Here is a 13,805-nt window from a genome sequence, read left to right as displayed (position 1 = left end):
CATATCTAAGTCGCTAACCATCCCGAACCGGCAATATAATTGAATTTGCTTTTGTGTATAAATGTAGTTTATTTGTTGTTGTTTCATTTTGTTTGCTGTATTCTGCCATGTGTTAAATATTAATAAATAAATTGCATTAAGTAGTATACGATTAGTGTTTGGTTTTAGAAGTTAGTTAGAGGCGCAGTAGCAGAGAGTTGTAGACTTTCTTGGTGATGCTGTGTCCAAGTAGGTTTGGAAATTTATTCATCAATTGTTCTGTCTTGTGGCTTTTGTGTGTGTTTGTGTATTGCAAAAATATTGCGCCTGCGCTTCCGAATGGCGATCAGAAGTATATATATATGTATATATAAATATTATTAACTTGCGTTTTTTTTTTCTTTTCTTTTTTTTTTTGTTACCTGCACTTGAAATATTTAGAATATTCTTTAGTCATTTCCATTTAGATTAATAACATACGTACATATGTCTATATGTGGATTTCAATATTAGCTTTTTTGTTTGATTTGCTGTTTGTTTTGTTCATCTTTGTCTTCATCTTCAATATTCATTGTTTTAAATATGCAAAAATAAGCTCTCTCTCTCTCTCGATCTCCTCCTCTCGCTAACTTTGTCTCGCTGCTGCCACTCGCACTCGATATTCTCGTGATCCTGGGATCCCATTCTTATACATTTATCCTCTCGCTTAACAGAAACTAGACAATGCTGAAATTATTGTTCTTCGTATTACTTTTGCTGTTTTGCTTATTGTTATCGATTCATCTCTATATCAAATACAGATACAGATACCCCTATGCAAAGCGAACGTACAGTACATATGTATGTATGTGTACATAACATATGTGTGTGTATGGCAATAATTCGATCGAGAAGTGTGTAGATTTCTTGTACATATACAGATCAGATAGTAGATACAGAATCTTAAACATTCGCTTAACTTTGACGCTCTTAAATGCATTTTTTTTGTTTTCTGTTTTGTTTATTTTGTTGTTGTGGTATTGCGGGCTTTGTGTGGTTGTTGCAGGCATGGCTTTGGTTACTAATGCTATGCTATAAATATAATTATGATATCTCGGTATTGCAATAATAATCCATAACGGCTCTCTCTTTATACAATAAAAATTCAACGAAAACTCAGCTTATCGCGTACATATCTCTTATAGCGTATCTCTTTTTGGCATAAAGTGTTTTTTGTTTTGTTTCCTTTCATCGAAATTATAAATGTAGTTAAAAAATAATATTAAATACGGTAAGCTTAGGGTTAATTTACACGGAAATCATATCATAGCTAATAAATAAATTGCTTGCAAGTAAATTCAATCGAATGCTTAAACTATTGTTATACATGAGGAGAGGTGATTGGTTGGGTGTGGACAAGGGGGGACATTCGTCGGACACAGGAGACAGGTTGAGTTTGAGTACTTTACAATTTGAGTACTTTGCTGTACACAGACACAGACACACACGCGCACTCACACACACCCCATCCATCCACGCACGCACACACTATCTCAAAATTCAGTCTTTTTCATATCCAAAGAAGGACAAGCGAACGGAAGGGAAGCCAAGCAACCAAAAAGCTTTGAACACTGAGTGAGACTGATTAAAGTGTTGTAGTCAAAGTGCGAATTGTTTCCATAGCGATGCGATCCATTTCATTTTATCGATTTATATCGAAAGTTAATCGACTTACATCGAAAGTTAATCGATTTACATTCGCTTCGTTTCACAGACGAACCATTTTAAAGCTGTTTCTGCTTTGCCTTGTTCCACAAACAGCTGCACTTTGTCGGGATTTGGCGTTTAATTGCTTTCGATGATTGGCAGGCTACAAATCGATTAACCGTTTATCGATAACAATGCATGGTTTTGTTTTAAAGCTGCTCGACTTAAAGTTGATCAATTTTGAGGCTCATCCAGTTAGAACCCGGATCGATTCTAGGTGCAGTTATTGTCGCGTGACAACTGTTCGATTCCGCATCGATTCCACACAGACGGCTCGATATAAAGCTGATGATTGATAGGTGTTCCAATTGAAGAGAAATCGAGTGCATTTAGAGACCTGTCGATTTACAGTGGTACAGTGCTTCCAACGGAGTGCGGGGGGTCGTGTGTGAGCAGATACATATTTTTTATATATAGATAGGCGTCTCCTGGCCAGTGAGCAAACGAAACATGGACGTGGGCATGGTCTTCATCAGGATCTGAGGAAATTCGAAATGTGAAAGGAGAAAAGAGAATGGAAATGCAGCGTGCACTTACCTCGCCTACAGAGGATGACAAGAGCTTGACAATGGTATCGTGGGGTACGGCCACCACACTCTGATTGTTGATCTCGATGATGCGATGACCCACCCGGACACCGCCGCGCTCGGCGATTCCTCCGCGCAGCAGACTGCAGATCTGTGGTAGGGCATAGAAAGAGGCACTTAGTAGAAGAAAGCCATCGTTGAGAGGCGGGGGGGAGGGGGGAATCAATGTCTTACCACGCCATTCTGGACACTGAAACCCAACTGGAACAGGGCCTTGGGGCGCAGTATCTTCACCTCGACGACGGGGGGACAGGGCACAACGGTGAACTTGACGGCAGTTTGATTCTTGGCATTGCGTATGTAGCTCTGGCAGGTGGAGAGCGGCAGACCGACCAGGCTCATGCCATTGATGGCTATCAGCTGGTCGCCAATGTTCAGCTGGCCGCAACGGGCGGCAGCCCCGGTGGACATTAGGTTGGCAATCACGACCGTCGGCAGCATCGAGCCCCAGCCGGATTCGACGATGACAACACCAAGGATTTCGCCCTTGGCCTTGGGGACGACAACCTCCTTCTGGAGCTCCTTCTTGGCGAATATCTCCAGCTCGTCGCCAAAGATCTCCTGACTGTTGAGCACCTCCTGGTAGTCCATCTCCTTGGCCAGGTTCTCGTTCTCGATGCCATTGGCCTTGAGGAACTCCATGTAGGCCACCTGGAAGGCCTGGCCAATCGACTGCGCAATGAACTGCGCCTCATCGCTCTCGAACACGTGGCAGATCATCTTCGGAGTCCGATTGTGCTTATTGTGCAGCACCTGGGCGGGCTCCTTTGGTGGCGAGGAGTCTGCTGCCTCGATGGCCGCCGCCGCCAGCGGAGGATTGGGGGCATCACTTCCCAGCGGATTTGGACCGGGGCTGGGATTCGGATCACCCAAACTGTTGGGCACGAACCGGCGACGGGCCATCAGCACCACCAGATCCCCGATGTCGGCTATGTAGGAAATGGTGCGCAGGGCATGGTCCATCATGATCTCCTTGAGGTCTGTGTTTAGCACCATTATCTTCTCGGTTGATATGAACAGATCCACCTCCGTGCTAGGCTGGCTCTCGCCCTCGGGTGCCTACATGGACGATGGAAATGAATACAAACAGAAAACAGAGATCAGTATCTGCTCATTTCGGACAGCCATGGAGAGGGGATTAGTCGAACAATCTCTTACCAAAGCCTATCAAAAGGAATGCGCAGCAGGGAACGAGAAAAGCGAACGAGAAAGTTTAGACACGACACACATTTAGCACATAGCAATAGCCTAGCAATGAGGTAGGGTAGGATGGGGCCACTACGTGTCGGTGCGGGGGTCACGGTTACACTCACCTTGATCCGGGACACAGCCTCTTCGGCCTGCATCATTCGCGTCGACTTGGTCGGCTGGCCCTCGCATACGAGCTGCGTCGATCCCAGATACTTGGCGCGGAAGAGTACGCCCTCAATGAGAACTTTGGGTTCCAATAGACCTAAAACATAGGATTCGATTTAGATATATGGGGCATGCAGTAGGTACAGGCGGCATGCGAATGTGACTGCCCTGTTGATGCACTCTTTGAGACGTTCAGGCAGTGGCAGGCTACTCCAGTCTGTGCTCTTCGCTGGAGACAGTCCCAAAAACAGCTAATCTATCAATTCAATGGCTAATTGTACACCGAAATCGATGGCCCTTTCCCTTCTAAACCCATCAATGTGTATCCCTATTCTTGCTGCAAAAAGTGAAAGCCAAAGAATCTTGAAGCAATTCTTTAGCGATATAGTCCTTAGTCCTATATACTATCGTATAAACTATAATCTAGAACTACGTATAACTGATATATTTCATGGAGCCTCACGCTTAAGCCTGCTGCTGCCTGATCGCTTCGTAAGCCACAGTACAAACAGAGAGATAGACAATGAGACACATGGCACAGAGAGAGTGAGAGGTAGACAGTGTGGTAGCAAGAGATAGATAGAGAGAGAGAGAGACAGCTTGAGCAGGAGACAGAGACACTTACATGACGCACATCACAAATATGTAAATGGGTGGAAAAAAGTGTGCGGATTGCAGCGTGAAATGTTAAAATGTAGGATATTCGAGAGAGAGAGAGAGAAAGAGATAATCAGTACAAATGGAACCACAACAGCAGCAGTAAACGGGGGGCGTCGTTCCGAGTGTTCCGAGTGCCGTTCCCTCCCCACTCACCCTCCTTGTTCCGCGACTTGGCTTTCTTGTCGCTGTTGGCCGAGTCCTTTAACGACTTGATGGATCCCGTCGGACTCTTGGTGAACTGCAGTTTCTCCGGGGACCCGCTGATCGTGATGTCCGCCGTGCCCACAATCTGGCAAATGTCCGGCGAATTGGGCGTCAGGGAGGTGCCGATACCCTGCCGAATTGTGGCCGTCGAATAGGTCTGCGGCTTGGGATTGTTGTTGTCAATGCAACCGCCATTGAGATGTCCATTGCTGCTGGCTATTTCCGTTCCCTCGTTGGCATTGCTATCGGGGGCCCGAGGCTGCGCAAAGATCTAAATTAGTGACGATATAGGAATGGGCATCACCCGACCCGACCCTCACCTGATCGGAGAAAAAGTCCTGCTCCTCGTGCCGCTGCTGGCCCAACAATCGATCCGTTTCCAGATCGGTATCAGGCTCCTCCTCCGGCAAAGCTGTGGCCGGCGTTGCTATGGCCGCCGCACCGCATTTGCGTGGCACCCACACGGGGGACTCCGGTTCGGTTGGCAGGACTTCGTCACAGAACTTGAGCTTGTCCGGCTGCGTCTTGGCCCGCTGCAGGGCCGTGCGTATCTCTTTCATGGCCTCCTGGATCTCCACTGCCGCTGTGGCCGGCTGCTGGACGGCACTTCCTGCGGATGCCGCTGCTGCATAGACTGCTCCATAGTGGGATTGCTCCATGGGGCAGCAATCGCCGCAATCCGCTGCAGCCGCTGTGGCCTGTTCGGCTTGCATGGGCTCGTGCTCGAGGCTGTCCGTGTCTGGCAGTTCAATCTGCGGCGGTGTGCAGGGCAGTGGCAGTGGCAGTGGCGGTGGCATCGGCATCGGCAGCGAGGCAAAGTCACTTATCAGCGCCGACTGTGAGGCATCGGTTGTGACAGTCGCCAGGCTGGCGCTGTTGTTGTATTCGTTCTCCAATCGCTCACCATTTACAGCAGTGCCATTGCCATTTGCGTTGCCATTGTGCTCGTGGACGGTCGGTTGCTGCTGCTGCTGCTGCTGTGGCTGTGCCTGTTGTGCCTGCTTGTCACAGACAACAGATACATTGTTCTCCGTATCGGAGGCATGGCCACTGCTGAGGCCATCCTCCAGCACGGGCATGCTCGTGTACAGCTTGCCGTAGTCTGTGGGGCAGTTGATGTCATTCGACAGGCTATCTAGATCGCCGCAGTTCGAATCGTAGTCCGTCGTCTCCGGCGAGAGGGTAAAGTTGCGCGAATGTCTGCGCAGATTCGCCTCCAGTTCGGTGTCCGCCAGATCGCCGCTGCTGCGGCTATTCGAATCGATATACAGCTCGATATCGTTGTGCTGCTCCTGATACACAGTCGGTACACTGACGTTGTTGTGTTCACTGGGCGGCTGCTGTGGAAGCAAAGGAATGTTTTAGATCGCCTTCAGAGACAGGGTACGATTGGAGTCAGAGCTGATGTCTCCGCGTCCTCACCTGCTTCTTGCTGGGCGAACGATGAACCATGTACAGCTCCTCTTTGGGTATCCTAGCCAAGCGCTGGCCAATGTATGCCTGCTCCATCGGTGTCGTTGCCGGATGTTCCTGCTGCTGCTGCTGGAGGCACAATTCCATTCATTAAGAGGAATCCTTCTCCTTCTTGAACGGTCATTTACTCACCGAATTGGGCACATCATCGCCGCTCTCTGTGGTGTAGTCCGCGAAACGTTTCTCATCGTCGGGATTGGCCTTGAAGAACTCCTCCAGTACCTTGCGCGTTTCCGAGAACTCATACAAGTAATCGAATGCTGGTGTTTTCTCTCTAGCTGCCGCCGTCCTGCCGTCCTCCTCGTGATCGATCAGATCTATCAGATTGCCCGACGATGCCTTGCCGGCCACATTGTGGTTGCTGCTGCCGCTGCCACCGCTGCCACCGCCGCCACCTACGCCGCTCGCTGTGGGCGAGACCCGCTGTGGAAAACCCGGGGGACGCTTGCGTGAGCCGGCCGCCGGTTGGTTGCCAAATCGACGCGGCGATCCCTCGTATTCGGCTATGGGCAGCTGGCCAATCATTTTGGTCACCTTCAGGATATCCTCCTGGCTGTCTGAGCGCATCACCGGGGCGGCCTTGTTCATCCAGTTGGTGTCAATGTCGTCAAAGACGACTATCTCCCCATCCCTCAGGCACTGGCCATCGGCCTTTCCCACGTCCGTTGGCGACCCAGGACTGGCACGACCCTGAACAGATAGAATAGAACAGAACGTAGAACGGATCGTTAGATGCTGGTTCTTAGGAGGACGGTTTGAAGAGGAAACAGATAAAACCTCATCAGAAATATTCTAGTGCGCATTTCCTCGATATTCTTTTCAAGGTCAGAGGAGACCCCAGATAAACCCCCATTGGAATATATAGATACAGATTTCTTACCTGCGGCAGGGATTCGTGGGCATCGAACTGACTGCCCGGACTACGTCCCACACGGATCTGATGGAGATGCGGCCGCTGGTAGTAGTAGGAGGAGGCCATCTGTCCGCCGGTTTCCCCATAGCCCATAGACATCTGTCCGGGCGACTGGCCCTGCAGCGGTGCGTACGGCAGCTCGGCATTCAGGTCCGGGGAGTTGAGTACTGTGCTGGCGGGCGTCACATTGGGACTGCGCGTTCGCATTTCCCACACGTAGCGCTCCTGCTGTAGCGACTGCATCTGCGGCTGTCCAAAGTTCATTTGCAGCGGATTGGCCATCGAATCGTTGCTGCTGTCGCTGCAGGAATTTGAATTCATGCCTGCCTGGGGGGTATACGCTGACACCGTGCAATGGATGGCTACTGGATCCTGCTGGAATGCAGCTGTATGGATGGTCTTGGACTGGAACTGGACGCTGTGGATGCTCCTCTCCGTCTTGGATTATTGCTCTAGTGCTGCGTCCGCTGCTGCTGCTGCTTCTGCTGCTGCTGCTGACATGCCTCGTTCTGAGTAGATACTGCCTGAGGGGTAGACGCAAAGGTAGAGGTGAAGGTGGTGATTAGTTGGCACGATGATCTAACGGATGAATCACTGCAGCTGCAACTGCAGCAGCCCCAGGCCCAGCCCCAACACCAATCAGGGACAGGTTGTTGCTGCTGCTGCTGCTGCTACCCAGAGAAATCAATGCTGGCTAGCTGGCTGGATGCTGAGGCTGCCAATTAACCCAATAACAAGGCCCGCGAATCGTGTCATCAGGGGACACAGTAGCTGTAGCTGTAGCTCTAGCTGTAGCTGTAGCTGTAGCCTTCACGTGTATCCTTTATGTGTTCGCTCCCTGCAACTATATGTCACTGTGTGTGTGTGTGATTGCGCACGTAAACTTGGCCTCCAAAAATTCCGCGCAGGCAAAACAAACTCGACCGTACAACGCAGGAGGCTGGCTCCCAGACACAACAACCAAAGCGACCCACCCACCCGAAAAGGTAGACGGGGGAGGGGGATATGGATGTTGCAGGCTGTGTGTCTCGCCTTTGTTTTCGATTGTTGCAGCCTGCAATTGTGGCACGGCACGGACGTTACTTCACCAAAAAAATACACACACACACCAACATAGACATCTGGGTGTGAGTGGTGTGTGGCGTAGGGTGTGTGTGTGTGTACATCAGCGAATTGATGCCTTTGCGCGCCTGTGTAGATGTCGATGTCGATGCGTGGTGTGTGTGTGTGTGTCTGGCTATTGCCATGGCATTGTTAAAAATCAATAGATTTGCTGGTTATTTTCTGTTTTTTGTTTGTTTTAGCTGGTTCTTTCAGGTTCTATGATGAGCACCAGAGCCATCGGCAACGCCAGCTCCTCCGCCGCCACCCACACGCCACCCACCCGGAAAACAACAACAACAAATGTAGGGAACGGGAACGACGCGGATACAGACGGTAAAGATCACATGCACAATAGCTGCCCCTGACCGACAGCAGCTCCAGCATCTGGACATCATCAGGCACAACAACACCTGTCGCTAATTTACCATTTAATTCATATTGCACTCAATGTTTCACCGAAAAAAAAGCACCGCGGACTTATCTATACCGTCAGAATTATACCGAAACATACCGTCTCGTTTTAAAAATATACCGTAAATATACTGACGAATTCAAGTTCTGTTATACATATTCCTCGTTTTTGATGTTCCGTGAATTATTACTAACTATATAGAAGATTTAGCCATGCCCACATAATTTTATATGATTCATTAATAATTTTTCTACTTAACTGGCTTATTCTTAATACTTGCTTGTATTTCATTTTGCGTAAAAAGAGGTTTTAGCGAAATAAGTCAAACACAAAAGCGAAAGAGGATAGTCGGTCCTTTCGTTCAATTTAGAGATTCCATGAATAATGCTGACTAACTAAATCTCTCAGCAATGCCCACATAGTTTTATCCCATTGATGAATTAATTTTTTCAAAATTGGTTAGTTTTTAGTCCATGGTTTTATTGTATTGACTAAAACACGGTTTACAAGTTAATGTTGTTCGCAAAATTGTGGCGAGGAAAAATCCCATCAGAGGAAATCCCAAAAAAAGTCCCACGAAACTTTAGCGCCAAATGGAAATTGTTTGAAAGTGAATGAGTGAAAAGGATTTAAATGCAATATATTGAAATAAATGATACACGTTAGTAAGATTTGAGAGCGAAAATTCAAAAAACCTGCGTATGGAAGTTTCTATACCCTTTCTTTGTTAAAAATTCCTTTGAAAAAATAGATTGATGATATTGACAAAATACACCACTGTATACCTATATACCGTAAATATACCGCCGAAGCTTTGATTGTGGATTTTACAGCACGATTTTTGCAGCACTGGTAGTGGCGCCAAATTCAAAACTGCAGTTAAAAGTTTTAGCATTTGTAGTTTAATCGATTATATGAACCCGTCTGGTTTCAGATTCAGATATTTGCAACATTTGGAGTTTCGGAAATACAAACACATTTTTTGGAGGTGTATACAAATTCGATGAGCAAAAATTGACAAGAACTTGGTGTTGTGTGGCAGTAAACAGTTTTCTGTAAAGTTCTTTAACTCTTGTTTTTGTTGGGGTTTTTGTTTTCTATAGATATAGATAATGAAACAATTCTCTTGTTTAAGTTTAATTGCTATATGCTTGATTCAGTTTTAATACAATAATTACATATTAAGTTGCACTATACGCTAAACTGGAAGGAATGATTGCGTTCTAATTGTTGGACATACATGAATGTTGACAAAAAAAACCTAATAAATATACATACATATGCTCGAAACATAAGGGTGGAGTGCCGGGGGGAATGGGTAGAGAAACAATAGTCAACAATATAAATAAGAATTAATAATTAACTAATGGATAAGAGTGTGGGAGTTGGAATACAGGAGTTCATGGTTCATAGAGAGGGGGTGCTTGGGGGTGATTCGGGATCTGGTAGATGGTAGATCATTTAAGATCAACAAACATTCTTGCGCTTATCTTAACTCCTAAATACACACACTTTAAACATAATTTTGGTAGTTTTGGCTTAAACTAGTTGCTCGTTTTGGTTGTGCCTAACATTAGTAAATACATACACACACGCGCCGGACCCGGCCCCGGCCCGGCTCCAGCCCCGAGTGGGCGGCCAGCTTAGACGCTACGCTACTTAATGATTATGATGTGGTGACGCATCCAAAGGGATGCCAGAGGGGGAGAAGAGAGAAACCAATAAACGTAGGTAGGAAGGGGACTCCAACACGGGGACGGACGCCTTCGGAAATTAAAGCTTTGTATGTTTGACCGTGTCCGTCCAGTAGTTCTGTATTGTCATCGCCTCCAAAGAGTTGAGAAACGAATCGTTGTCCAGGCTGTACATCTCATCCGAGTTGTCCTGCGGGCGAGAGAGAAGTATGAAATGCGGTGCCACAGATTTGGATGAGAATTGGTCCACGAATCCTTACACTCACCCGCATGGTGCTATCATCTATATAGACACTGGAATCGGGCTCGCTCAGGGCCTGCGGCTTGTTCAGGAACCTCCGACGGTAGAGCACAATCCCAATGGTGCCCACAGTGCAGCAGATGCCAAAGACCGTGAAACAAATGGCCGAAATGGCGCCCGCGTCCAGAAAATACGTACGCTGTAAAAATTCCATAGCGTTAGAGTTTGATTCCCATTCCAGCACAGCCAAAAAGGGCTCTCCTGGTCTCACCTGAATGGCCAGCGCCTCGGACGAAATGTTACCATCATCGTTGGCCCCATCATAGCCATCGGCCACACTGGGCGCCGCCGAGGCCGACCGCGTCAGCAGGCTCTTTGTATCGCTGGAGTAATTGATGTACCGATTGATGTGCTTGTATTCGGCCGACAATACTTTCGACTTGCGCGACCGATGCTCGCTCTCGGCCCGACGCAGCTCCTCCTCCTTGTTGGCATTCTCCAGCGTGAAGGGGGCCTTCTCGCCCTCACGCTCCAGCAGCTCATCCGACAGCCATTCCGTGTTGATCTTCGGTGTTGAGGGTGTGGCCGATGATGTCACTGGTGTGGCTGCTGTAGCTGCTCCACCACTTGTGGTAGCTGCTTCTGTTGTTGCTGCTGCTGTCGTTGTTGTTGTTGTTGTTGTTGTGGCAGCTGTTGAGGAGGAGGTTGATGAGGATGGGATTGATGATGAGGCTGTGGTGGCTGCTGTCGTTGTGGCTGGATTACTGCTGTTGCTGTTCAAAGCAGGCTTCAAAGCGCTGCTGCTGTTACTGTTGCTGCCGTTTGTACTGCCAAAGGAAAGCGGATAAAGATTAGGGGCTAGAACAAAGAAATGTGATTCGGTGGCTTACCTTGTGCTGCTGCTGAAATTCGTAAAATTGTTCAGCTGCTCGGAGGTAAAGTCCGCCGAGCGCTTGAACTCGTACTGAGCATCCACAGGCTCCTCCACTTCATCGGCATCGGCATCGACATCGGCATCGGCATCGACATGGGCATCAGCATCTGGCTGGTGGACATCCGCTCCATCGTTTAGCAGCAGATCTTCATGATCGTACTCCTCATCTTGATCCTCATCCTCCCTGTTGTAGACAGGCGTCACGCCACTGCCACTGCCACTGCCACTGGCAGCCCCTGTTGGCCTGTTGGTCAGATCCATGATGTTGCTCTGTGTGGCCGTCGACCAGGTCTGGCTGACCGTCGTCTGGTACAGCTTTGTGGTCTGCCGCACCACAGGCTGGGCCGCCTGCTGTGCCTCCTCCTCCTGGCCCCTGGGATATGTGTGGACATGGCTGGACAGCAATTGAACTGCAAGACAGGACACACAAAGGATATACAATCTGGCAGGCTAGCGCCTCTGTTTACCGGGGCTTACCGCTGAGGCAGGTTATCCAGAACCAGTGTGACCACCAATAGAAAGTCATGATGCGCTCCGTTCTGTGATCTTGCGACGACTGCCCAGGAAATGAAAAGAGAGACAGACCGTGAGAGGATGAGTCAGCAGGGGTAACAATGTGTGGCCCAAAAGTACTCCATGAAATCCCATAAAATACTACCACTATATGCCTGCCCGATGTCCGATGAAGTCATCGAAATTGCTTTTCTTTGTTTTTATTCGGTTTACATTCGGAGAAAAACGGGTTTGATCACGGCCAAGGAATTGCCATTTTTGGGCGCAGGGATCCCATCCCAACCGAAGGTCGTCGACTTGGATCTGGCTCATAAAAGTGTTTCCTTCCAGCCACATCTTCTTTTGATTATCATTTCCATGCCATTTTTGGGGCGTCTTGCGGCCCACGCTTTTCGGGCCATGCTAAAAAGATGTAATTGTCTTAAATGGCTTTGGCTTTGGCTTTGGCTTTGGCTTCGGCTTCGGCTACGGCTTTGCCTCTCCGTCTGTCATCCTCTTTGGGGCTTAATTGTTTTCGTCGCTTTTGTTCTGGCCAACAGCCCGCCAACAAAAGCAGTACGAAAAAGCAAATAAGAAACGAACGACACACAGCCAGAGCTTATAGAGTGGATCCGACTATGCCCCTACCCATCATGGCCTGTGTGCTTCAGTGTTGTGTAATGCCCCCGTGCAAAGAACAGTGCTGTTAAGTCCCAAAGATGTTTCAACAAAGATTACTGAATATTTAGGCCTTCATATCTTCGTTTTCATAGAATATTTAAAGGAAAAACCAATCGAAATGTTCCTTGTACAACCTGCACATGGAGTGGAAACCATCTATCCTCCCATTCGAATGGAGGACACAATATACCCCCGGTTTGGGTGGCAAGATTTCGAGGGTAGCAAAAATTAGCATTCCCATTTTGGGGCGGGCGGCTGTGAAAATACAATTTACTTGTAGTTTTCGGTTTGGTCGGTTGCCACCACCAGACTTTTGGCGATTCCGAAAAAGCCATGGCAAGACAGACACAAAAACAAAAACAAAACAAAGAGCCCGTCCTAATTTGTTTGTGCTAAAAACAACAACAAAAACAACAACCAAAAAAGAGAATGAGAACTTTGTTAAACGTTGTATCTTTCTGGGCATTTATTTGGGTTAATGTTCCGCCAATGGAGTGAAGTCGATCCCGAAAATTGATAAGATGGACCCACCCCGACCCATAACAGGTGCTCCCCGTCCCCCCCCCCCCGCCCCTTTTGAGCCCTGAAAATATTACGTATACGCCTTTAAGCATTCGACAGACCCACAGTTGGATGGATGGGCACAGATGGGTACTACATAATCGTAGTACGCGTACGAATACGCATGGCATGAGGCGTTAAAGGTCAACACAGCGGCATTAATTTGCCCGCTTGCCTGCTTTTGCTTTTATGCTTTAATGTGTGTGTTTTTATGGTAATTCGAGTGGGCCATAAAGCAAAAGCCAACAATTGTTTAAAGGCAAAGAGAAGCCCGCCGCCAGCCAGAGCCACTGTCTGGGCTCCAGCCTCTGGCAAAAGATCTGCGAACCATAACGAATGACATCCATAGATCCAGAGATGTGATGTTCTCTCCGTGTCGTATCTGTAGGCGAATCTGGGCGGGGGTTTGGGGGCTTACAAATGCCATCTCTGGGGCTGGGGGCGGGGGGCAGGCAGCAGCGTAGACTCTAGGTCGCTAGTATGCAAAGCATTTCATAATAACCCCCCCCAGCAAAATGTTAAAGAAATAAAAACGAAACAACAGAAGCAGAAACCAAATGCACTTTCATATGCCCCATGAAACTGGAGCAAGTGCTGCCACCAGCCACACACTGCAATTAACACACAAGCCACAAAGGCACACACACACACGCACACACAGGCATGCACAGAGACACACACAAGCACCAGAAACAGCACACAGCTAAAAAAGACCACAGACTACGGGGATACACTGCAAATGTCTTAAGCTACTGTTAATCAGTGTTG

General features: G+C 48.1%; 2 protein-coding genes across 15 annotated transcripts in view; both read right to left on the bottom strand.

The window, feature by feature from the left end:
• Positions 1-385: 385 nt before the first annotated feature.
• Positions 386-8,557, bottom strand: X11L. 12 transcript variants are annotated; one of them, XM_033385618.1, is made up of 11 exons: positions 8,448-8,557; positions 6,886-7,442; positions 6,138-6,695; positions 5,955-6,074; positions 4,853-5,872; positions 4,482-4,803; positions 3,626-3,765; positions 3,471-3,476; positions 2,487-3,371; positions 2,263-2,403; positions 386-2,204 (listed from the first exon to the last, which is right to left on the bottom strand). In XM_033385618.1, exons 2-11 carry the CDS (start codon positions 7,237-7,239, stop codon positions 2,133-2,135), a joined length of 3,618 nt encoding a protein of 1,205 aa, XP_033241509.1. In that variant the 5' UTR covers positions 7,240-7,442; positions 8,448-8,557; the 3' UTR covers positions 386-2,132. The 12 variants fall into 12 exon arrangements, with proteins under 12 accessions (XP_033241509.1, XP_033241517.1, XP_033241515.1 ...); XM_033385626.1 differs by having other exon boundaries at positions 3,626-3,747; XM_033385624.1 differs by having other exon boundaries at positions 4,482-4,791.
• The window catches only part of LOC4815025 (uncharacterized protein DDB_G0271670), a 24,416-nt gene continuing 18,081 nt past the window's right edge, over positions 7,471-13,805 (bottom strand). Inside the window, exons 3-7 of one of the 3 annotated variants that reach the window (XM_033385631.1) lie at positions 11,781-11,859; positions 11,260-11,713; positions 10,641-11,196; positions 10,395-10,568; positions 9,314-10,318 (exon numbers count right to left, since the gene is read on the bottom strand). In XM_033385631.1, coding sequence (XP_033241522.1) covers positions 10,208-10,318; positions 10,395-10,568; positions 10,641-11,196; positions 11,260-11,713; positions 11,781-11,829 — 1,344 coding nt within the window. In that variant the 5' untranslated portion in view covers positions 11,830-11,859 and the 3' untranslated portion in view covers positions 9,314-10,207. Of the gene's footprint in view, positions 7,592-9,313; positions 10,319-10,388; positions 10,569-10,640; positions 11,197-11,259; positions 11,714-11,780; positions 11,860-13,805 lie in introns of those variants that run through there. The other 2 variants (XM_033385630.1, XM_033385632.1) reach the window with 2 other exon arrangements.

The sequence above is a fragment of the Drosophila pseudoobscura genome, chromosome X, assembly GCF_009870125.1.
Source record: "Drosophila pseudoobscura strain MV-25-SWS-2005 chromosome X, UCI_Dpse_MV25, whole genome shotgun sequence".
Classification (NCBI taxonomy): domain Eukaryota; kingdom Metazoa; phylum Arthropoda; class Insecta; order Diptera; family Drosophilidae; genus Drosophila; species Drosophila pseudoobscura.
This window is presented reverse-complemented; position numbering and strand designations above follow the sequence as displayed.